Source organism: Triturus cristatus, chromosome 12, assembly GCF_964204655.1.
Source record: "Triturus cristatus chromosome 12, aTriCri1.1, whole genome shotgun sequence".
NCBI classification, from domain to species: domain Eukaryota; kingdom Metazoa; phylum Chordata; class Amphibia; order Caudata; family Salamandridae; genus Triturus; species Triturus cristatus.
Window position 1 is genome coordinate 55,537,917 of NC_140595.1, and position 25,116 is coordinate 55,563,032.

General features: G+C 46.7%; 1 protein-coding gene across 5 annotated transcripts in view; it reads right to left on the reverse strand.

Moving 5' to 3' along the window:
* The window catches only part of TCF3 (transcription factor 3), a 662,804-nt gene that overhangs the window by 330,123 nt on the left and 307,565 nt on the right, over positions 1-25,116 (reverse strand). For all 5 annotated transcript variants that reach the window (XM_085639184.1, XM_085639188.1, XM_085639183.1 and 2 more), the window contains exon 10: positions 15,144-15,283. In XM_085639184.1, coding sequence (XP_085495310.1) covers positions 15,144-15,283 — 140 coding nt within the window. The remainder of the gene's footprint in view (positions 1-15,143; positions 15,284-25,116) is intronic.

The window sequence follows — 25,116 nt, forward strand, 5'->3', positions numbered from 1 at the left end:
ACCAGTGGTTAGCAGCTTGAGCAGCTACACGTTTCCCTGAAGCAGCGACGAGCTTAGACTCTTTATCTGGGGGAGGAGCATCACCAGATGTTTGAGAATTAGCTCTTTTGCGAGCATTGCACACTACAAGGGAGTCTAGAGGCAGTTGACCTTTAATAAAGAGAGGATCAGATGACGAAGGTTGATATTTTTTATCAACTCTAGGAGTCAAAATGCGTGCTTGCACGGGGTCTTTGAAGATGTCATCCACATGCCTCGTCATGCCCTTCAGCATAGGGAGCGTCTGGCTTGACCTGTGTGTGGACCCAAGTATGTAACGCCACCCCATGGTACTGTGCTGCTCTAGCAAGGAGTTCCTGATAAGCCACAGTATCATCAGGAGGGGATGGCTTTGCTGGGTAAAGGTCTGGGTCATTGGCTAATGGAGGGTCAATGATGTAATCCTTCCATGGGTCTAAATGTAATTTAATATCTTCCTCATTAATATTATACTCTTCAGGCTGAGAAAGTGGAGATCCCTGAGGTGTAATGTGTAAAGGATCTAAATGTGGAGAAGAGGGTAGAGGTGGAGGAGATGGTGGGGCAGGATAAACAAGGCTGGTAGCCACATTCTCCTTTTTCTTTTCTTTAAAGGAATCATATAGTGAGGGTCCTCAGAAGGAAGCCTGCATTTAACTAGAAATTTAGCATGAATATGTCCTGTATCAGGATTGATATAAATCTTCTTTTGTTTGGGATCCAGTTTGGGATGAACAATTTCTGAATTAGAGTCAGAAGGCTCGGAGAGGTTGTTTTTAGATTTTGGCACCAAAGGTTTCGGGACCAGGAAGGACATGCTTTTAGGAGCGGAAGATTTCAGCTCCAAAGCATGCTTTTCTTTCGGCATGGAGGGTTTTGGCTCCAAACCAGATTTGGGCTTCGAACTGGATGGTTTTGGATCCAAAGAGGATTTCGTCCGACTCGGTCCCGAGCCAGAAGGCTTGACTATCTGTTTAGTTGCCGAGCCAGAAGGAGGGGCGTCGGAAACATCGTCTCGGTGCCGACCTTGGCTAGAAGGCAGGGGTGGTGCTTAAGCCTTATGTCGTTTGGGCATGGCCTTAAGGGGTAATCGGTACTCACGGCACCTTGTCCCGGAGACACGTCTTCAGACTGCATGTCTATCTCGAGTTCCAAATCAGACTCCGGAACAGAGAAGGCCTTTTCTGCTGCCGTCGTCCTGACCTCTTCCTGCTCAGATTCTTTAGCGAAGATATCTGGTGTGTGTTCTATGTTTTGATGTTGCAGTTCACAACGTCGAGTCAGATGATTGCAAAGAGTCTTCTCGGATCGAAACAATTTACAAGCGTCGCAGTCTTCCTCCTTGTGCTCCAGAGACAAGCACAATTTATACACTTGATGCAAGTCGGTACGAGGGTACTTAGAGTGGCACCGAGGACAGAATTTATACAGAGTCCATTCCACGACGGAAGACCCGACCACCAGGTCAGGCCCGAAGGTCGCCCACAAAGTTTTCGATCGAAATTGAAGGATTCGATGACCAAAACAATACATGGAGAAATGGGAAGCGCATACGAAACAATACCATCGAGGGTAGAGTGGATTGCGCACCAAGGGGAACCCGAAGAATGTTTTCGAACCGGAGCGCAACAATACATGTCTGACCCTGATGGCGGAAAAAAACAAACAAACAAAATCAATCAATCAGGGTTTTGTACAGCGAGCTAATCACCCGTTAGGGTCTCAAGGCTTGGGGGGGGGGGGGGGGATCGCTGTTCTGTTTCTGCTAATGCGGGGGACCTCTGCCAGGGCGAGGTCGGCGGATCGGAGGTTCCTCTTGGGTGTGTGGAAGTATCTCTCGTTGAGGTATATGGGTCCGATGTTGACTGTGACCCTCTTCTCGACGGGGAGCCAGTGGAGGTCTCGTAGGTGTTGGGTCATGTGTTTGTGACGTGGTGTTCCGAGGAGGAGTCTGGCTGTGGCGTTCTGGATGGTTTGGAGTTTGTGTAGAAGGGTTCTGTTGATACCGGTGTATAGGGCGCTGCCGTAGTCCAGTCTGCTGGTTATGAGTGCGTGGGTGACGGTTCTTCTGCAGTCGGGTGGGATCCATTTGAAAATCTTGCGGAGGATGCATAGGCAGTTGAAACTGGTGGAGGCGACTGCTTTGATCTGGCGGTTCATGGAGAGAGAGGAGTTGAGGATGGTGCAGAGGTTTCGTGCGTGGCCTGTAGGGGTGGGCGGGCTCCCGAGGGCGGCGGGCCACCAGATTTTGTCCCAGGCGGAGGTGCAGGGTCCGAGGATGAGGACCTCGGTCTTCTCAGAGTTGAGCTTCAAACAGCTCTCTTTCATCCAGGCTGCCACATTCTTCATTCGTTCCTGGAAACAGAATCTGGTGTCTTCGGGCTCCTTTGTGAGTGAGAGAATGAGCTGGGTGTCGTCTGTGTAGGATACAATGCTGAGCCCATGCTGTCTGACAATGGAGGTGAGTGAGGCCAAGTAGATGTTGAAGAGCGTGGGGCTGAGCGATGATCCTTGGGGTATTCCACAGTTGTTATCCGTGGGTTTGGAGAGGAAGGGAGGGAGTCTGATCCTCTGGGTTCAGCCGAAGAGGAAGGATTGTATCCAGTCGAGGGCTGTTCCTTGTATTCCCGTGTCGTGAACTGCGAGTGTGCGATGTGAAATGGTGTTGAAGGCTGCGGAGAGGTCCAGAAGGATGAGGGCCACGGTGTTTCCCTCGTCGAGTAGCATGCGGATGTCGTCAGTGGCGACGAGGAGGGTGGTCTCAGTGCTGTGGTTGCTGCGGAATCCAGACAGAGGCGTCCAGGATGGAGTTCTCTTCGATGAAGGCAGTCAGTTGGGTGTTTAAGAGTCTCTCAGTGACTTTGGCAGCGAAGGGGAGGAGAGAGATGGGCCGGTAGTTTTTCATGTCCGTTAGGTCGGCCGTTGGTTTCTGGAGGAGGGTTTTAATCTCTGCCTGCTTCCAGTCGTCTGGGAAGATGCCGGACCTGAAGCAGGCGTTGATTGTATGTCCTAGTTCGGGTGCGATGGCAGCGGCGGCCCTGTGGAATATGTGAGGTGGGCAGGGGTCTGTTGGGGCTCCTGAGTGGGTTTTCTTCATGGTCGCAGTGATGTGTTCTATGGTGGCGGGATTCCAGGTCATGATGGATGGCTTATCGGCAGCGAGGAGGGGTGGAGTCCGGCGTCTGTTCGTTGAAGTTGTCGTAGAGGACCTTGATCTTCAGATGGAAGTAGGAGCTGAGCTTGTCGCAGAGTTCTTGGGAAGGTGTGATGTCCGTGGCTTCGCTGGGGGGTTTTGCGAACTGCTGTATGACGTTGAACAGTTCCATGGCGTTGGTTGCGTTGGTCTGGACTTTCTCTCATGAAGGTCCGTTTGGTGTCTCTTATGCGCTGGTAGTATTCCTTCAGGGAGTGGGGGTTTGGAGGAGGGTGGTGTTGAGTTCCTCAGAGACCTTGCTCCAGTTCCTTCGTGGTGGGCGCGTGGAAGGCTTGTAGCGGTGGTGGTGTTGACTGTGAAGTGGACGCAGTAGTGGTCCGTCCAGAGGGGCTGGGTGGTGTGGCTGAAGCGGAGGTTTGTCCCACCCGTGAAAATTAGGTCGAGGGTGTGTCTGGCTTTGTGCGTGGGCGTGTTGACCAGTTGCTTCAGTCCGGGGTTGTCGAGGAGAGTGCTGGAGTCGGGGTCGTTGCGGTTGTTGAGGTGGAAATTCAGGTCCTCGAGTAGGATGTAGTCCATGGAGGTGACGGCGTGAGGTGCGGTGATGGTAGTTGCGGACTGGGTGCGAGGTCCCGGTGGTCTGTAGATGAGGGTGCCGCGTAGCGTGGTCCTGTGGCTGGTCTGGATCTGGAAGTGGAGGTGTTCTGTGTTGGAGTGGGGGTCACTCGCGCTGGATGTGGAGAGTCGGAGGGGGATCTTGTGTGCGATGGCGAGTCCTCCTCCTGGGCGGTGGGGCCAGTCCTTTCTCTGGATCTTGTAGCCGCCGGGGATGGCAATGGCGCTGTCGGGCTGGCGTTGGTCCACGTTTCTGTGAAGAAGGCGACATCGGGCGAGAGGGTGTCGATCAAGTCCCAGATCTCTACGGCATGTCGGTGGAGGGAGCGCACGTTGAGGATAATGCAAGTTAGGGTTTCAGTGGTGCGTGCATCATGCGGGCCTTCGGCGGTTGAGGTGGTTTTGTTGACGGTGAAGGATCTACGGCAGAGTCTACACGAGAACTGTCCATGGTTGGGGATGGGCGAGGATCTTTGACAGTGTGTGTCTTCCGGGGTTGAGTGCATGGAGTGAGGCGGAGTTGTATCGGCGGGGTCCCAGAGATCCAGGGTTCCTGGCGCTGGCCACGGTCGGGTTGCAGACAGGCTTGCCTTTGGCACGCGTCTGTTGCACGACCGCTCAGCGGCCGCCATTATGTAGGGGAGGGAGGAGGGACGTGCAGCTGGGAGGCGGAAGCAGCGCAGTCAGGGGGAGGGGTCACAGTCAATGCGGCGGCAGGAGCGGGGTGAAAACGAAGGGAAAATAGGGAAATGGGGAAAAAAGAAAAAAAAACAGCGAGGCACAATACAAGAAATCAAACAGTAAGGCACAATATAATGAAATTAACAGGCGCAGAGCTACAAAGTGAAAGAAATATCAGAATCAGGGTAGTCTCGAACCCTGCAACGGTGGGGCAGCCAGGTGACGCAGAGCACAGCGGAGCTGCAGGGGAGAGTGCGATCCTAAGACTGAAGTCGGAGGTCTCACTCATTAATGGAGGCGATGCCCATGCGCACTATCACCGAAAGGAGGAGTCACCTAACCTTGTGACTGTAAATACTTCTTCGAAGAAAAACTTGCAAACATCCGGACCCAACACTAGATGGCAGGAGTATGCAAAGCATGTGTATCTACAGCAGACATGCCTCGAGCACATGTCTACACATGACAGATCACAGAACAAGAGTCAGGCTTCAGATGACTCATTAGAAACCCATCACTTGATGGCTTTTCCAGCACTTCTTGGCGCTGTTAGTCTTCCCTGAGGCTTCCACTGAAAGGGCTGCCTCAGAGTGCTGGGGTATTTCCATGGTGTCCAGCACTCTGGCTTGCGACTGCGGTAAAATATGAATGAGGCCTCACAGGTTATAAGCCTCCTTTAACAGGTATCCTCTTCCTAGAATAAAAGGAGTGGCTCTCCATCTAAACTGCATTGAAGGACTTTGCAGTGTCTTTGTCCTAGGTCATCCTTTGGAGGAAGTAATTGACCACTGATCCAAAGATGCTTTCTCCAGTAAACCTCCTGTTAACCAGACGCATGTACCTCTTGCTTAAAGCCAGGCACACGCAGCAACACGTCTCCTTATCCCAGTGCAGAGCTCTCTGCAGGCTGTATCTGCAGCATCCAGGGATGACGTTAGGCATGCTTATTTATTTTCTCTTCTGTTGTTCTCTGCTCTTTTTGTGGCATTGCTCGAAGAGGTGTGGTAAGAGGTTCTTTATCTTCCCTCACTGTTGGCGGCTGCATCTGTTTAGGAGGGCACTGGAGTTGGAGATTCACCACTGGACTGCAGTTGAAAACTTAATTTTCCTGCCCCTCATTTCAATCGATTTGTCTGGTGGTGGGCCCACTGTTGTAAGTGTTTGCGCTCTCTGCCGTGCCATAGAGACTATACTTGAGAGGGGGCAGACCCTGCCCCTGATGAATTCAGGATCCTGAGTGGAGTCTCTATTTTTTCTATACTCTTGGGGTAACATTTTTTGCTATGGCTAGTTCCGGCAAGTTCCCTGAATGCTTCCTCCCCTGGTCCAGCACACTGGAGGGCAGCAGCGTTTGCATAGAACTCTGAGATAGTAATACAATTAGTGCAGTGGTGGCTTATGATAGTTAACACTGAATTACAAAGAAGTCCATAAAAAGGACATACTTGTACTTTTTCTACTAGAGCAGCTTCATCCTTATTTTATTGGTGTACTTCTCTCGAAGGCTGTGGCTCTGAATACATATCCTAAACTTGATGAAGGCCAGTGATCATAGATATTGGTTGCCTAATCTGGCTGTTTCCAGCAGAGAGAGAGAGAAAGAAAGGTTGGAGTGCCACAGAGGAACAGATGAGAAGCGTTTTCTGAGAGGCAAGATGGCGGCCGGTGCTTTGGCCGAGTGAGCTGGACCTAGGCACTCCCCGCGGTGACTCCCTTGACTGAAATTGCCACGAATATTATTTAGCACTAAAGGGCTCAAAGGTTTAAGGTTCAAGGCATGACGCTGTGATCTTCGAGGGAAGAGAGAAGTGGTGGTTGCGTACGCGGCTGAAAAGTTATCGGTGATGAGCATACTCACCGCGGCATCCGCTGTGATCTGGGCGCGTAGAGGTGTTTCGCGTCTTTACCCTCCGCAGTGTGGCAATTGGTGTTCGCTCATTACTCTAGCGGTTGGCAGGTCCTTCCGAGCTGCTAGCGGAATGCCGCCGAAAGCAGCTCCCAAGATCTCGACAAAAAATCAAAAGCCCCGCAGCGGTAAACCATCAATGAATTCAGACTCCGCAGCCGGGGGACAGGTGAAGGAAACGACGGCTGATACTGGGTCGAACGATGCCATCGGCTCTGCTTCCAGTTTGCTGTCTCGCTCCAAGACCCCTCTGGGTAAGACTTTTGTATCTTCTTCTGCTGCTATTACGCCCGCAGTTAAACATACGGCCCCTTTGTTTGTTAAACGGGCAGCCAAAGCCTTGACACAACTGGTAAATAAATCGGCTGATAGCGGGATACCGCAGCCATTAGACGCTGTCCTGGGCTCTCCTCTGGAGGGATATAAATCGGCTGACATGACGGGTGAAACACCGGCGATTCATGGTGATCATCAATCAGCGATGGGAAGCGCTTCGGATCCTTCTGCCAATTCAGATCTGGATGTCGAGACCTCAACCGCATTGGCTGGTCTATCAAGATGCATGCTGGGACCTGTAGTTCTCCCTCTTAAACCTACTAACTTTCCCAAAGTGGTTGCAACACAAGATGGTTTAGGTACTGACCAGGCCGGGTCTAACCTAGATAACGACCCATTAGATAATTTTTTCTCTCTATCAGATGGGTCTACAACAGCTGATGATGATGCGACCAGTAGGGATTGGGCAGAGTATGAGCAAGGAGAAATCGATGATTGTATAACGGGAGGATATATGAATACGGCCCCTCCGGGTGGTACAGTTCGGAAAAACAAGATCTTGAGTGGAGAAGTGAATGATCTAGGGGCCACCATACCTGATAACATTCTTAATGCCCAAGGGGAGAACTTGGCTTGGGATTATTCATTCTCTACCACAAAGCAATCCGCCTCAGGCCATGAAGTGGGCCTAGGGAATCCTGCCACGTTTAATTCGTCTGACCCTCCCAAATCCATTACGTTGGAGATGATTTACGATACGATGCTGTCACACAGAGCGGAGACTAGGCTTGAGAATGCTAGAACACAGGGGGCCTGCCGTAAACTACAAAATGCCATAAGACGCATAAATAAGAAGTGCTGAGATTGGCACTAGAGTAAATGAGACAGAAAACCGCATCTCAGTTTTGGAGGATGAACTATCAGCTCAGAAAGGAGTGGTTACTGCACTAAAAAAACAAAAAGATGATGCCACTCGGAAACTATCTGAACTTGAAAATCAGATGAGGCGGAATAACTTACGAGTGTTGGGTATTCCGGAGGGGGCAGAGCGGGATGATGCGAGGCAATTTATTATCCAATTGTTTACAGAGGCTTTCCCGGAGCTTTCCCAATGGGATTGGGTGATAGAGATACAGAGAGCCCATCGATTTCCTCTTCATAAAAAACAACAAGCTACTCGCTTAGGACAGGAACCTGTATATCCTCGTGCCATCTTGATTTCAATCAATAATTTTTTAGCGAGAGAAGCTGTTTATGACCTGGCTAGGCCAAATCGTAAGAGATTGGCCAAAGGGATTCATTTTTTTGTTAGGCCGGATTTTTCTCATGAAACAGTGTCTCGTAGATGGCACCTTCGCCAATTAATACCCATGTTTCAAGCGAAGGGTGGGCAGGCGTTCTTAATGAACCCTGCAAAGCTAAAGGTTGTGGTTCAGGGCCAAAATAGGTTTTTTTTCTCAGAAGTGTTGGCTAAGGAATATTTGCAACAGTTGGGCCCTGTGAGTTGAGTTGAAGATAATAATGTGGCTTAAGGTGGTAAATTGTGCTATAGGTATAGCTATGTTTTTCTTGTAAGGGGTACCGTGGGTGAGTGCTTCCAGCTCCCCATCACCAAGGACCGCGGTCCTATTGCCTCATTATTGGGAGGGTGTGGTGGGAGGGGGGGAAGGTAGATGGTGGGGTGGGGGGGGTCTTTTCGGGTGGAGGGAAGGGTGGGATCTGGTGGGGTATGGGGGGGACAAAAAGGAAAATTATGTTCCACAACTGTTTGATTTTTTTTGTTTGATGCACTTATGATTGTGTTTACTAAAGGGCTTTCAAATTTTGAACTTAATGGTTAATTTGAACTTAAAAATTGTAACTTATAATGTTTGTGGTCTTAATAATTATGAGAAACGAAGGAAGATGCAAATTGAACTGAAACTTATTAACCCTGATATTGTGTGTATTCAGGAAACGCATATTTCATGGTCCTTAAGGCAAAAGTTAGATGATTTGGGGTATGTTAATTTGGTGGCTTCTAAACAATCGCATACGACGCGGAGGGTGGCCATTTTGGCATGCCCCTCTTTAGTTAGAACTGAGCGTTTCTTGGCAGATATACATGGCCGATGGGCTATTCTTGATTGTTTAGTGGGAGATATACGGTTTACCCTTTGCACTGTATACGGATCTAACCTTGATGAAGCAAATATTTTTGATTTCTTAAATGGTGAGCTTGCTTTATGGCCTTCACCAGTAGTGTGTTGCGGAGATCTTAATATTCATTTGGATAGTGACTGGGCAAGCCTTTCTCCCCGGTTATACAGGGGTCGTAAACCTAAGGTTTTCCAGGCTTTAAAGAACCTGCTGGCTGCCCACGGCTTGGTTGATGGGTGGAACTTCTTATACCCACAAGCACCTGGCTATACGTTTTTTTCTTCACCTCAGATTAAGTTAATTCGGTTGGATTATTTTATTATTCCTGCTGTTTGGGCTTCCTGTAGTCAGATTAAAGTCTATCCTAGACTTTTATCCGATCATGCTCCTGTGGCTATTTCCTTTTCAAATGTGGCTATTATAAGATATAGCATTGATGAGGATGCACTCCTTCCCTTAAAACGACACCAACTTGCAGACTTGACTGAACATGCGTGCGACCAGTAAAAGCGGATCACCCATAAACCGCTCAAACTATAAAGTGAACATGACAGAGCCATACATTTGCGCTCATATTACTGATGCTGCTGAAAGCGGGAACAACTCCCTCCGATATGAAATGTTCATCCTGGTATTCCATAGTACTCTTGTCATCACCATATTCATTTAACAACCTTTAGTTATAAATTCATCCTTTTCTTCACCACAACGGAGACAGTTGAGTTCAATCTGAAGGTTTTATTCAACGCTTCTAATACTTGTTGTATGCCATACTTATAAAGGTTGTTAAATGAATATGGTGATGACAAGAGTACTATGAAATACCAGGATGAACATTTCATATCGGAGGGAGTTGTTCCCGCTTTCAGCAGTGCATCAGTAATATGAGCGCAAATGTATGGCTCTGTCATGTTCATATTATAAGATATAGTAAGACTTTCACCTTTGATAGAAAACTTCTGCTTGATACTCTTTTTTTGAATCATATGAAAAAATGGATCCCAGACTTTTTTCAACTTAACCGTGGTACAGCTGAACCCGCGGTAGTCTGGGATTCCTTTAAGGCATGTTTTAGAGGTGAGGTTCTCAGTTATGGCTTACATGCTCAAAGATTGCGCAAACAGAATATGATACAGTTATTTACTCAATTGTGGAATGCGGAGTTAGATCTTATAGCTCAACTACAGGTAGCTGATGATCCTAAGGATAGCCTTGATAGACTAGCTTGTTGTAAGGCTAAGATTAATCTTGTATGGGCCCAAGAGATTTCGCTTAAATATCATCTTTATAGGAAACAACTGTATGAGTTTGGGGAATCTTCAGGGAGATACTTAGCTCAAAGAATTCGTGCGAAAAATCAAATATCAAAAATTAACTCTATCTATAATGACCAAAAGGTATTAGTTCATGAACCCCAGGCTATTATGAAAGTTTTCCATCAATTTTATTCTGATTTGTATAGCCAGCCGGATGTTGGCGACCGCCCGCCTGACTTCGGGCTACCAGCACTAGAATGGGATAAGCTTGACCCTGCTGAGGCAGAAAGATTGGATTTGCCATTTTCTGCCGAAGAGATCGAGCGTGCACTGTTTAAATTGCCCTCGGGTAAGGCGGCTAGACCTGACTCTCTTCCATCAGAGATTTATAAGACCTTTTTTCCAGAACTTCGAGAGGATCTGCTGAATACTTTTCAGGCAGCTAGATTGGGATTCCCACCCCAGTCATGGGATGCAGCCCATGTAGTTATATTCCCGAAGAAGGGGAAACCTCCTGATCAACCAGGATCATACCGCCCAATATCTTTGGTTAATTGCGATGGCAAACTATACGCTAAATTGTTAGCAAATCGTATGGCGCCGCTTGTTGCTGGTTTGGTATCGCCGCAGCAGCATGGTTTTGTGCCAGGTCGGGGGACGGTTGATCACATTAATAGAGTCATTGCACTTCTCGAAGTCGCGCAGGTTGATTCCAGATTTCAGGGTCTTGTCCTGCTCGACGCCGAGAAGGCCTTTGACCGTGTGTCTTGGGGTTTTTTATGGGAGGTCATGGTACGTTTAGGGTTCAACCAAGGCTTTCTTCGGGCCCTTCAGATCTTTTATCGGTCCCCTACGGCAAGGATATGTGCTATGGGCCTTAAATCGGAGGAGGTTCAGATTAGTAGAGGGACCCGTCAAGGTTGCCCCTGTTCCCCAATTCTTTTTGCTTTTTACATTAATCCCTTCATTAAAATGCTTGATCTTAATTTACAAATCCCTCCCTTTATAGTTCAAGGTACGCAGTATAGCGTTCTCGCTTACGCGGGTGATATAGCTGTCATCACGTCTAATTTAAATATTGCTTTACCCGCTATAGAACAACTAGCGGAATGTTTTGGCAGATACTCCGGGTATAAGCTTAATAAAGCTAAGACACAATCTCTGTGTACGGATCAAACGATAGTTTCTGATAGTAGGATTGTGGAAGAAGTGGTTTACTTGGGTATTAAGATCAGACCTAATTTGGATGATTTGGTTAGTGTTAATTGGATGGACATCTTGGATAAAACCAAACATGTACTGGATTCATGGCAGAGTCTTCACCTTACTCTTGTTGGTAGAGCAAATTTATTAAAAATTATTATACTACCTAGAGTACTCTACTTTTTTCGTGCTGTTCCCCTTCTGATTCCTAGATGCCAGATTCGCCAGTTACAATCGGTCTGTGAAAAATATCTTTGGGCTCCAGGAAAAATCCGTAGAGCTTCACGTTTTATGACGCTTCCGCCTGTTCGCGGTGGATGGGGAGTTCCGGATTTTGCTCTTTATCAGATTTCTTGTTTACTTTTAAGGATGCGTATTCTCCTGACTGGTGAGGAAATGTCTAATGCGGCAGAAACACCCTCGATCTATCAAATTACGCTTGGCTCGATTGCAAAAAAATGTCTGATTTCTAATATTGATGGTAGCTACTACAAGCGCACTCGGTTTAAAATTATCATGTCTGCTTTCAATGTCTGGAAATCTGTTAGGAAAATTTGCAATATACCCAAACTCATAATATACACTCCGCTTAGGGCACCATATCTTTTACCCTCTATTTTTGGTGATTCAGTTATACGATTTTGGCACTCTAAAGGTATCACATGTCTGGGTGATTTTGTTTCCGCCGAGGGTGTTTTTCTTCCTTTTGATGCACTTAGACAGAAATTTGATTTATCTAATAACCAATTTTTTTTTAATTCTTACAGATCCGTGATTTTCTTCACAAACGTACTACGTCGCTGTAATCAATTCGCATTATTGATGCTATTAGATCTCAATCATGTATCGGAACTATTTACAAGGAGCTTATAGAACATCGTATAGATGATATTGATAAAACAAATGAGAAGTGGTCATGCCGGCTCTTATCTTCATCCATTAGCATTCAAGAATCTATTAAGATGGCCCATATGGTTCTTTATTCTGCGTCACTAAAAGCCCAACTTTATAAAACTATTTTTAATTTATACCGTACTCCGGCGGTGATGATGAAATGGGGTAGCTCTTCTCAATACTCTAATTCAGGTGAATGTTTTCGCTGCAAAGCTTGCAAGGCTGATATAGTACATGTGTTTTACACCTGTCCTTTAACATTTTTTTTTTAATCAAATCTCAAGCTTTCTGTATCATGTTCTTGGTAAACCTGTTTCATTGTCATCGAACTTAATTTTATTGGGTATTGGGGAGGAAACTACCCAAGGGCATCCTCTCTTTGAGTTTCGTTTTTTTCTTTTTATTATAGCAGCTGCGATACGTTTGTCAATAGTAACAGCGTGGTTGCAGCCACAGACGCCGAGTTTTGATATATGGCGTACTAAGTTATTTAATCTGTCTAATCTTGAAATTAGTATGTATCTGCTGAAAAAACCACGCAAGAGACGATTTGGCCTCACTATCTGGCGTCCGTTAAAAGATTATTTTGATGAGTAAATAACTATGTTTAGCCCTGTTATACATGATAAGCTATGATTAATTATTATGGTTTTATTTTTTTTTATTTTTTCTTGTTTTCTGCATTATATTCATTTTGTTGGTCAATTGTAACTGAATGTTTGTTGTGGAACATTAATAAAAAAAATAAAAAAAGGAACAGATGAGAAGCTTGGTGCTGATCAGAAAAAGCAGGCTGCCACCACTGTCCTCTTCAGCAAAGCCTGGGTTCCAAGGGCAGTCATCACGCGCATAATAACTGTTTCCTCTTTGGGTGCACTTGCATGATTCTTCAACTCATTGGTGGAAAGCTAAAGGTTGTAAAAATACTTTTATTATGCTGCCAACTCTGTCAATGTAAAGCCTCAGTGAAGAGGGCAGTAGCCACTCACACTCAACATGGTGTGTCCAATGGATATTACCCAACACGCTTAGCCATGACCGATAGTTAAGTCGCAACCACCAACACACTGTTTTGCGTTCTTTAGATTATTAGACTTCCATATGCAAGCTCCCCCTCACGAAATCACGAAATTTGGACTCTCTTTATAGTAAGTCGCATCACTACTCTCATTTCCCCTTCAGATACCTTGTACCCAAACAATTGTGGGATTAGTTCTTTATATTTGGCCGTATTCTTTCCTGTCTAGACAATTGTATAGGTCGAAGCCCATTCAGACTGAATATACACGGAATGTTATATCCATCGCACCATTAGAAATTACATAACTGGATTGAATAATCCACCGTTTGGACGTAGGTCAGTTCCATATATTTCCAATTTTTAAATATAATTGCACCCGCCTCTATATACTCTTACTATATATATATCTTTCTTTTTCCAGACATGTAATAGTCATAAACATCTAATGGAACCTAGAGTCGTTGTGAAGCACGTTTAAGGCGTGCAAGCCCGCTTCCCTCACTTCACATATCAATTGTGAGTCTCTATTGCTTCCATGCAAATTGACCCTGTTTAGCTTGTTGTCATATCTTTCATCTTCTCCTTCTTTGACTACTTCTTAGTCTTTCCTTTATATATTAGAATCATTTGGATATTCGACAAATAGTCACTTTTGGTGATGGTTTTATATAAGGTGTAAAGCATTCTTTAGTTCACATCAAAGAGATGTCTAATAGTGTATAGTTGACTAGTGATTTTAAAAGGTTTTTCTTAGAAAATGCTACAAAAAATATGTGAACCGTTGACATTTGGTAGCAATGTTCGTTTGTTTGTTTTCCACTTTATTATTCAGCATACTCTTGATAGTTGTTTATATTTCACCTAGGCACTGGCGAACATATTGTATGGCCCCCTGATGAAGGCACATGCCGAAACGCGCGTAGGATTGTGGATACATCCTAAGGCCATAGAAACACAACCTCTTGCTCAGCAGTCCACGAATATTGCCATTTTGAATGTGTAATCTGTACATTGATGTTTAATTTGTGGAGACTACCCATGTTATTTGTGTCCTATTATTTACACATATATAACAATTAAACAATTGTGATCAATTTATGTATAGATGGTGAATCTAAATATGAACCTTATATATTTTTTTACAAAACTACAAAAAATGTTTAATAAAAAGAATTCAGGTTCTAAATAATTCTGGTTTCAAGAGTCATGCTGATTAGGTTTTTGAATCTGGTTCCTAAATCTATGTTTTTTCGCATTCTATTACCCAAACACTGCCATAGCTCCGATGAAAACAATAAATAAGGCATAATGCATTGAGCAGGCAGGCATTCATTATCATAAAGTGCACTGGAAGAACAACAGAGCTATATATATATATATATATATATATATATATATATATATATATATATATATATATATATATATATATACATATACATATACACACACACCCACACACATATATATACATATATATATATACATATACATATACATATATATATATATATATATATATATATACACATATATACATACACCCACAAGGGCTGGGTAGCACAGCGTCCCAGAGTCATAGAGAAGACATCTTTTCTAACACAAAAAATCTGCATTCTTTAAATTGAATTTACAAAGATGTCATTAGATTATGAATATAATTATGATTTTCCAAACCATCTGAACACTGCACACACAACCACATTCTGCAGAGTATACCTAAAGCCTCCGTTTGGAGCATTTATTTAAGCCCTGTTCTTTTCTTAAACTGATAAGAGACCTGATCTCTGCATTTCATCAAGGGTCCCGAGGTGCTAGCAAATCAGAAATTGTTTGGCAATATAAGGTGTTTCTATATTACAAGTAGCAAACTTTAAAAATCACAGCAAAAGCTAAAACACTTTTTAAAAAACCAAAACACTTATGAGTTTTCAAAACTGAACTCAATCACGATAGAAAGTGTTAAAAAGGATTCTAGATTACCATCCGATCATGTGGGTGCAGACTGTTGAAACTGCCTGACTGTGTAAGAGGGGGAGGGGAGCTGCCCAGGATTGTTCCATAGGTTGGTTGGCTGACTGGCCCAGACGAATTCCACAATTCTGCTGCACTATGAAGACCATCTAAAAAAAAAAAAAGAAACGCATAAAAAAAACCAAATTAAACTGTACCTCAATACATACAGGCAGATGATAAACATATCAGTCTAACACAATTGTTTCACAGCGGACAAAACAAACAGAGAAAGTTCATACTGCCCATCAATTCGCAGTAAATCAATTTAGCAGACTACAAACAAGAGCTGTGGCAGTCGTAAGCGTCATCTTCACTAGACTTAAATGCATGAAATCAGTGCGCTATATCCAACAATGTTAACCAACTCCCTCCCTCAATCCACACTAAATTATCTTCAGTTGTCAACAGGATTATGGTAAGATGTGACTCTCTTACACAAGTTCACACATTTGCCAGTTATCGCCCAGTAGATTGGTATGGGGTGTAGTAGGAAGCTGGCCTTTAATGTAAATGCTCTCTTTGTGGTAGTGTGGGCGAACAGTTTAGGCTTATCAGAGGGCAGTGTTTAGCATTTGTTGTAAACAGAGTCAATAAATGAGACACTCCAGAAGAAACTAGAGGCCAATTTCTAATAACACCACAAATTTGTACATCATTTTAGACACCAAGATCATCAGAATCTGGCAAGTACTTTAGATGTTATAGATTTTAACAGGTAAAACAGTAGAAAAATCACAGCTGTGTAATTTGATGCATGAGCCTCAAACGCAGTAATGTTATCCTATGGGAGAAACATTCACTGTATAGGTACACTTAGACTACTTACAGGACTGTTTTTTGGATTTAAGGTAAGTAGGGGCCAAGGTCCAAGAATGCACCAGCAGTTCAAGTTTACCTGCTCTGAGGTGTACAGGAGCAGAGGTGCAGTACCCAGAGGTAGCCTCGAATGCTACAAACTAAAGTAAATGGGAAAAAGTACCTGTGAGAAAAAGACTGCAAGTGGGGACTGGGGGACCAATCCAACAGAACTCAAGGGGGGGCTCGGCGTTTGAGGGTCTCAGGACCTCAGAGACACTGCCTGTTTCCTTGAGCCCGGGCTGAGGAGCTCAGGTGCAAAGGTGTTTCGGCCTGTGTGTCGATAGGTTAGAGAAAAGAAACACAGCAGGGCTACTCTAGAAATCCCGCGACGTGCAGGTAAGTTTTGGTAGACGTTGTGTGCCGACTGAACAAGCCTTGGTGTTTGTAACTGGCTCCGGTACCCAGAGCACTGGTGCAGGGGGGGCTCCTGAGGGTCTAGCGGCTCAGTACTTACTGGGGAGCTGTGGCTGACCTCCGAGAGCCACATTGTGCTTCTTCTCAGACGATGCTCCCTTGGTGAGCCCATGGGTTGAAAACACGTGGTACAAGACCGATGTGGTCGGTGCTTGCTGGTGCAGGAAAATGGCTCGTCCACTCTAAAGAAGATGTTGCTGCGTCGAAGTGCTGGGCAGACCTCCAAGGGTTTGGGAAGGCTGTTTTGCTTCTGGACGAGTCAGTCTTTGTGATTGTTAGGACAGCAGCCGCCAGACAGGGTGTTGCACCAAGTTCGGTGCTGGTCCACAGTTCCCACGTCACCTCTTTTTCACAACAAATTTTATTAGGTTACCAAGGCACCTGGTGGGCAGTGCCCAAAGCATACATTGTAGATACAGTTCGATGTAGAAAGTACCACAATTTTGAGAACTACATCATCAAACTAGCCTGCAAAATAGCTGGTCCAACAACTGAAACGTAACACAGATTACCACATAGTTCACTTGAACGCAATATGTCTAGATGTATATGTGCTGACAACAGAGTTGCTCATCTTAGATATTTTATCAATTAGATAGATTTACAGGCTGAATTTATGGAGGGTCGATTTGTGGTGGGGGGGGGGTAAGTCTATGCCCCGATATGTCGCCTCAACGGGACCAAATCTTCCTGTGCTTCTGCGAGCAGCCCTGTGCCTGATAGGCTGCGACCATGTCCCCCCCATGCATCTGTCCATGGCCATCTTCCACCCCTTCACTGTTGGCGGGGAGGTCGCCTTACATGCTTGGGCGATGCCCCGCTTGGCAAGTGTGAGGCCCAGAAACAGTAAGTGTTTGTTGCCGTTCCCGCCAATCTCCTCTGTGCTATGAACCATGAACACCCAAGGGTCGAACGGAAGCTCCAGGACAAGACATGGCCCAGGCAGGACGAGATTTTACACCAAAACGACTGCAGTGGCACATAGCTCCAGACCGTGTGAAAGAAGGTACCCTCTGCGTCCCCACATCTGAAACATGTAGGGAACTAGATGACACACATCTTCCAGAGACAGGAAGGAGTGAAGTATGCTCGGTGGAGACATTTAAATTGAATGAGGCGGTATCGCGTGGAGACGGCAGCGCCATGGCGACTAGCAAGGGCCTCAGTCCAGTTATCATCCGTCATGTCTGGCAGATCCGCCTCCCATACCCCCCTGGTTTTGTGTAGTGTGGTTTGCGTGTGGGTGGTCAAAGTCTGGTAAATTTGTCGTATCTTGTGCGCCCCCAGGTAACCCATCAATAAGCAGCCTCCAAGGGATGAAATTCTGGTAGGTCGTCCAATAGATGGATCGGGGAATCAGGGCATGTCTCAGCTGCAGGTACTTCTAGAACTGTGACTTATGCAGCTGAAATTCTTTTCAGTTGCTGCAATGATTGGAGGGTGAGACCCTGCATAATATCCCCTAGGGTAGAAATTCCAAGAAGGTCCCATTTATGAAAGCCAGAGAGTTTGGTAACGGGGCGCAAATACGTGCCCTGCCACAGCGGGGTTGTCTGTGTCAGGCACCCTGACCAACCCATGTTTTCAACAGTGTATCGTCAGAGTTGTACAACCGTTTTGCTGGCTGGGGGAGGAAAGTCTAGGTTAATTTGGCTGTAGAGGAGTCTCTGGAGGGTAATGCCCTCCACCACCAGGTGTTCTACCACATAGACCGGATCTGTATGCGAACTATACGACCACTCATTAATGACTAAAAAATGGGAGGCTACACAGTAAGCGTATACATCAGCCGCTGCAATGCCTCCGGAGTATGTCGACTGTGTGCAAGTACATAGCACTATTCGAATGGCACTTCCCTGCCATAAACCCTTGTTCAGGATTGCACTGATTCGGGCAAACCATGTGTGATGGATATTAGAAGGGAAATTTTGCAACCTATAAAGTATGCGAGGCAGGGAGACCATCTTAAAAATTGCTTATCGCCCATACAGGGACAGCAGAAGATGGGACAATATTATAGTCTCTTCGCGTACAGTTGAGAGTAGTAGAGCAATATTATGTGTCCACTATGTCATGGGGCACGGTGAAATAAAAACTCCTAGATATTTAAATCCTTCCGCGTCCCTGGTCACCACATACAGGAAAGAGTACCGATTTAGAAGGATTAGCTCCCAGGCCAGAGTTATCCCCCGAACACCGAGAGAATCTGAAGAATTTGAGGCCCAGAGGACCAAGGACCAGTCATAACAAACAGCAGATCGTCTGCATATAGCGCAATTCTGTCAGATCTTTCCCGTGACCACTCAAACCCCCGGATCAATGGGTCTTGCCGCACCCAGGCGGCCAAGGGCTCTATGGCCAGGGCAAATAACGGGGACAGGGGACAACCCTGCTTTGTGCCGCCGCATATAGGAAAGGATGCAGACCTGTGCCCAGCCACCCTCACCCAGGCCGAAAGGTCTTTATGGAGTAACGGGACATATGCCAGTAAACACTGGCCTAAGTTGATGGATCAGAGGAGTTGAAATAGATAGGTCCGGCTTAAGGTCTGGCTTAATGAGTCAAACACCTTATGTATGTCGGCCAAAAGAGTGGCCATGGGACAGCCTAGCTCTGGGGCCTTCGCGAGTGCAGTGTGGACCCGCTGGATGTTTTGCCGAGTTGACCTTTATGGCATAAAGCCGGACTGGTCAGGGTGAATAGGGTCTTGGATGCACGAGTGGAGGTGGTCTGGAAGGACTTTGCCCAGGAGTTAGGGTTCGAAATTAATGAGTGAGATCTTCCGGGGGAGCGGCCGGGTTTGAGAAATACAATTTCAGAATGACGCCTATCAGTGGGTAAGATGTGCTGTTCGAGAGCCCCATGAATTGCCTCCTGCAGATATGGACCCACTGCTGTCATATGCGGCAGTAGGGGAAACCATTAGGGTGGGGTGCCCGCCCGGGATGAATACTAACCAGTGCAGCTCTAAGTTAGTCTACAGTTATTGGGGCGTCTAGTTGGTCGCATACGAAGTCTGGGAGCTCTTGGAGGGTAAATCGGCTAGAAACTTCCCCTATCAGGTAGCTCAACATGAGTTCTTTCTGTTTATATAGCTAAGCATAATAGGCTACGAACACCTGGACCACCACTTCTGGGGAGGTGCACAAAACTCTGCCTGCGTCCCGAAGCGCCGGAATGGGAGTAGGGGACATCGCGGCCTGGCACAGCCAGTGAAGCATTTTACTAGATTTGTCGACCCATTGATAAATCCTGTGCTGTGTTGCTAACCAAATCTCGTGCACTTCATTGATGAGATGTTGCTGTATTTGGAGGAGATTGCGCTGCAATGTTGGACTGGCACCCATAGCAAATTGTGCTTCGAGGGACCTCTGGCGGTCTAATTCCACAATTTGGGAGAGAAGTTTGTGTTTTTCACCCGCACAGAAGCTAATATCAACACCACGAATTGTGGGTTTAAGAGCCTCCCACAGAATAACACTGGACGAGAGATAGTCAGAAATGGTCTGACGAATAACATCCTGGTATTGGAGGTCTTGGAGGTGCCAGGGTGACATACGCCACCAAAAGGGAGGCTTCTGAGATCCTAAACGCAGCTTGAGTAAGACCAGAGAATGGTCCGATAATCCCCTGGGCAGGATAGAGACATGGGACACCCTATGTATTTAACTGTATGGCAGGAAGACAATCTAGCCGCAATAGGGTGCCATGCACGGCTGATAAAATGTAAAACCCAACTCAGAGGGGTGGCAGGCTCGTCACGCATCCGGCCACACCAGTGTAGTAGCCAGGAGATGGAGTTTGGATCTACCTGTCTTGGGCTCGCGTCCCAGCTCACGCAGACGATCTAGGGGTGACTTAACGTCAGTCCAATCCCCACCCAGCAGAGTCAGGCCCTCCAGGATCTACCCATACACTTGTGAGATTCTATCGGTGAAGGTATGCCCCAGAGAAGGAGGAGCGTAAACACTTCCTATGAATGCATTACGCATTCGCCATGCAATGTACCTGATATAATGGTGTATCGACCTCCGGGATCTAGCCATTGTTTGGATAAGATGAACGGGATCAGGCGGTGCACCAGAATAGCCATGCCCCGGGAGCCCCGTGTGAACCCTGAATGGTATACTGTGCTGTGCCCGAATCTGGTGAGGCACGGGGTTTTATTGCGAGTCTCATTCATTTTGAATTTTTGCGTCCTTACGTACTTGTTTAGGAACCGTAGATCCAGGATGGGCCTTAGTGTTCCGTCCACCTTTGTTACCAGGAAGTAGTTTGAGTACACTCCCTTGTTCCTTTCTTTGAAAGGTACTGGCTCTATGGCATCCTTTAGGACTAGTTCTTGTGCTTCTTCTACGAGTTGCACTAGCTCCTGTCCTGAGTGCTCCCTCCTCTTTGTTTTTCTGTTTGGTGGTTTCTTTTCCAACTCTATCCAGTATCCGAACTGTATGATGTTCAGTATCCATTTGTCTGTTATGGGTGAGCACTCTTTCCCGTGTGAAGTCACTTTGAGGTGGGTTGGTCTCCCCCTCTGCGTCTCTGGCCTCGTCCGTTCCTCCTGCTCCGAAAGGACTGGTCCCAAGGCTGGTATTGCCAGTGTTGTTTCTGCTGGGCCTGCTGCCCGTGATTGTCGCCCTGATGGGCCTTCTGGAATGTTTGGTGTGACGTTCCCGGCTGGTTTCCTACTCTTCCGTAAGGTCTCCGTGTCGGGGTACCTCTTCTCATTCCTCTGAATTGCAGGGCCCCCATGGACCTTGCTGTTTCATTCTCCTTTTTGAGCTGGGTGAGTTTTTCATCCACCGGTGCCCCGAACAGCGTCTCTCCGTTGAAAGGGGTGTTCAGGATGTTGTTCTGAACTTCTTGCTTGAAGCCTGAAATCCTGAGCCAGGCTTGCCTTCTTTCTGTTATTCCAATTGCCATCAGCCTGCTTGATGTTTCTGCTCCATCCAACGCTGTTTTAAGGCAAGAGTTTGCTATATTCTTTCCTTCCTCCTAGGTGTGCAGCTCTTTATTGGTATTGCTCGGGGAGGTGCTTCATCAGTTCCCCCATTTCTTCCCAGTGTTGGTACTGGTGCCTGTTCAGTAGGGCTTTGGAGTTCGCAATGCACCAGTGCATTGCCGCGTTTCTCTCTATTTTTCTCCCCGTCAGGTCCATCCTCCTGCTTTCCTTGTCTGGAGGTGGTCCAGAGGTTGCTGGGACATTTGCCCTCTTCCTGGCAGTAGATGCAATGATTGAATCTGCTGTGACGGATCCTTTTATGTATGGAGGGTCCTGGGAGGAGTGTTTATATTTTTTCTCCGTCCTAGGTGTGATGGACCTGCATGTTTGCTGGGTCCTTGAACGCCTCGTTCCCCTGGTTCATGTCACTCTGGAAAATTGGGAGGAACAGGCTCCTAGTTTGGATAGGGAGCAGTGTCTCCAGTAAAAAGTCTACTTTAGGCTTTTCTTCCTCCAGTTTAACACCAAAAGCTGCAGCCGCGCTTTTGACTACCATGTTGTAAGCCCATATGTCATCTTGCGGCGAAGGCCTCGAAGGGTAAGTCTCCACAGGCTCTTCTGGATTTTCGGCGTCGAGGTCCTGCCACTCCAGGTCCTGCGTCGTCGACGGCGCCGAGCCTTAGTTCGATTGTTGTTCCTCATATTCTTCACCCTCATAGTAAAGGTCTTCTTCTTCCTCTCCAGGAGTCTTCGACAGTTCTTCTGCGTTCGAACTCCTACTGTTCCTCGACCTAGACGATGATAGACGGTGGTTTCGTTGGGATAGTGAATTTTTTCATTTTCTCGTAGAACTCCCTTTTCCTTTGAAGGATGCTCTACATCTCTGCTTCGAGCCTCCTCTTTTTCTTCTCCATTTCGGAGGCGTGATCGACGTCGAGCGCCGGTCTTTGACGGAGCTTGTGTCGATGGCCACTTTCTTGGCCTTGCTTCGACGACCTTTGCCTTTCGGCGGTCTTCGGCACCTGGGAGTCCTTCTCGAAGGATCCGACGGACCTTTCTTCCTTGGATCCACTCGGGTCATCGAAATTTTCGGCACCGGTGTTCCTTTCGAGGACTTTTGACTCTGTTTTTCGAGAGTCTGACTCTGTTTTTCGGGGCCCTGTCGAGGGCTTAGTGCTCGACGACTCTCCTACCTTGTCAGACGTTTTCTTATCGGTCTCTGCGACCGTGAAGTTATCAGGTCCTTCGGCGACGTTGTCCTCGTCGTCGGTGGAGAGGCCCAGTTCATACAGTGTTGGGGCCTTCCCCTTGCCCTCCATGTTGTAGTTGGTCCTCCTCTGTCTCTCTCTCACCCGGAGCGTCTTCGGTGTGAAGGCCGAACAGGCGTTGCGGTCCTTGCTCTCGTGGTCAACTGGTAGGCAAAGGTTGCAGACCGGATGTTGGTCCTTCTGCGCGTATTTGTGGTGGCAGTTACGGCAGAATTTAAAAGGTGTTTTGTCCATTCCTGCGCTCAGTGTCCCTGAGTGCGCATTCTCCGTTGGACGTCGAAGATCTCGAGGTTCTCCTCCTTAGTCTTCCCGGCTTGTTGCTCTTCCTTTCTGTAGTCTTCCTCCACTTCTTCGATGAAACTCGTGCTTTTTCTTCTTTCTTCGCCAAAAAACTCTGGAGCTTCACGGTGACGATCCAGACCCAACGGCAGAAAAAAGAATCTGAAGATGGCGCCCCGAGGTGGGACTTCCGCAGGAAGCAGGACGTCGTCACGAGAGGTGCACCAAATGGTGGGACGTCGACGCCCACCTGGGCTACAAAAAAAAAAAAGACAAAAGAAAGACTACGAATCCGGACCCAACCACCAGACCGCGGAATAATGCACAGCATAGTGAATCCAGAGAGATTCACGCTGCAAAACTTGTAATGACCAGTGCCCAGTACATAACTTAAGATGGCTTCGCTGATCACTTGCAATATATATTAATGGAACTAGAAATCATAGGGGAATGCCTCCAACCAAGGACTATAGGCCTGCTGCAAGTGTAATTTACATATATTATATGCAGTGACTTTGGAATGGCACACAGTGAGTGTGCCAGGTCGCGTTTTCACACATGGTTTGCATAATGTCAAGCAGCCTTCAATTCTTATGGGGATCCCTTAGAGTGGCATGATACATGCTGCAGCCCTTAGGGACCCTCTTTCGTATCAAATGCTTTAAGTACCAGGTTTACTATTTACTAGGGACTTACAGGGATGTGTTTTAAGTGTGTGCAAACTAACACAACTACACCATTTTACCTACATTTAGAGAAAGAGCACTGGCACTAGGGCTTGGTTAGGAGTGACCCAGTGCAAATAAGTCGAAAAACATCAGTGGCAAAAACGGGTGCGCACATGGCAAAATGGGGCCCTCTTCTACAGACGTGGCATTTCTACCAGGCAATCCTTAGAGACACCAGCTGGCGAGAAGTAAAATCCACTTTCTAAATAAGGAAAACCGTTTAAAAAAATCACTTCACATACGCATTGGTATGTATATAGTCAAGTTAATTTGTTTCAAATTAAGCTCCATGAATGCATATTAAGTTTAAGAATTAAAGAATTTGTACAGCTCGATTAGCAAGGAAGAAAGTGTACTGATGAAAAGAAAAGGAAGTTTGCGAACAATACGTATATAGCAGAAGTACGTAATGGTGGTGGGACGGAGTCTCTCATTGGTTAGAGAATCATAGGAGTTGGTGTTATTTTTGGTTTTGGATGGCGTTCTCGAAGGCAAGTTTTCACTCTGAGGGGTAAGAGAAAGCATCAGGTGCAGTGGGCTGGAGCTCCAGAAACTGAATTGTCATCGTAAAAATGGTTTGCCACCTTATGTTAAATTGATTCAAGCAAGTAGCATTTGATTTGCAGACCAACAGCTGATATTCCCGGATACTATGGTCAATTCCCCAAGCTGGGGAATATGTACGTGTGAAGTCATCTATCGTCTATAGGGATTGCTATCTCAGTTGCGTTCGCAAAGGTGTGATTTCCTCTGAGATGCCCCACGGGGCACCACTGAGGACAGCACCGCAGGCCGGGCCTCACGGAATCAGACCTCCTCTGGCCGCAAGCTGCCCCAAGTTGAGCTTGGCTGCTTCAGCCGCCGTAGGCGGCTGGCCAAGTAGTCCCCTTAGTGGAATCTGACTCGCTGCACCCCCAGCTGCAAGCCGCCCCAGCTCGGCCTTGCTCTCCAGGCATCCGTTCTTCCAGGATGTAGCAGTGTGATAGGGGTGCAGCTGCTGCCTCTGGATAAGCATTGGGCACCCCAGTTGCCCACTCTGCTATCTTCAGAGGTACTCCCAAGCCAAAGTAGTCCACTCTCGGCAGCGCAATCTCAATCTGCTAGGCGAGGGGGCCCGATGTTCTCCGGGGCCCCCTTCGCTGCCCTGGGCGCTATGATTATGTGGACGTAAGTCAGCTGGGGTCCCTTTTCAGACTCTCATTGGTTAGAGAATCATAGGAGTTGGTGTTATTTTTGGTTTTGGATGGTGTTCTCGAAGGCAAGTTTTCACTCTGAGGGGCAAGAGAAAGCATCAGGTGCAGTGGGCTGGAGCTCCAGAAACTGAATTGTCATCGTAAAAGAGGTTTGCCACCTTATGTTAAATTGATTCAAGCAAGTAGCATTTGATTTGCAGACCAACAGCTGATAATAACAGACTGAAAGGGCGACCAGACACCATACCAGGAGCTAAAACA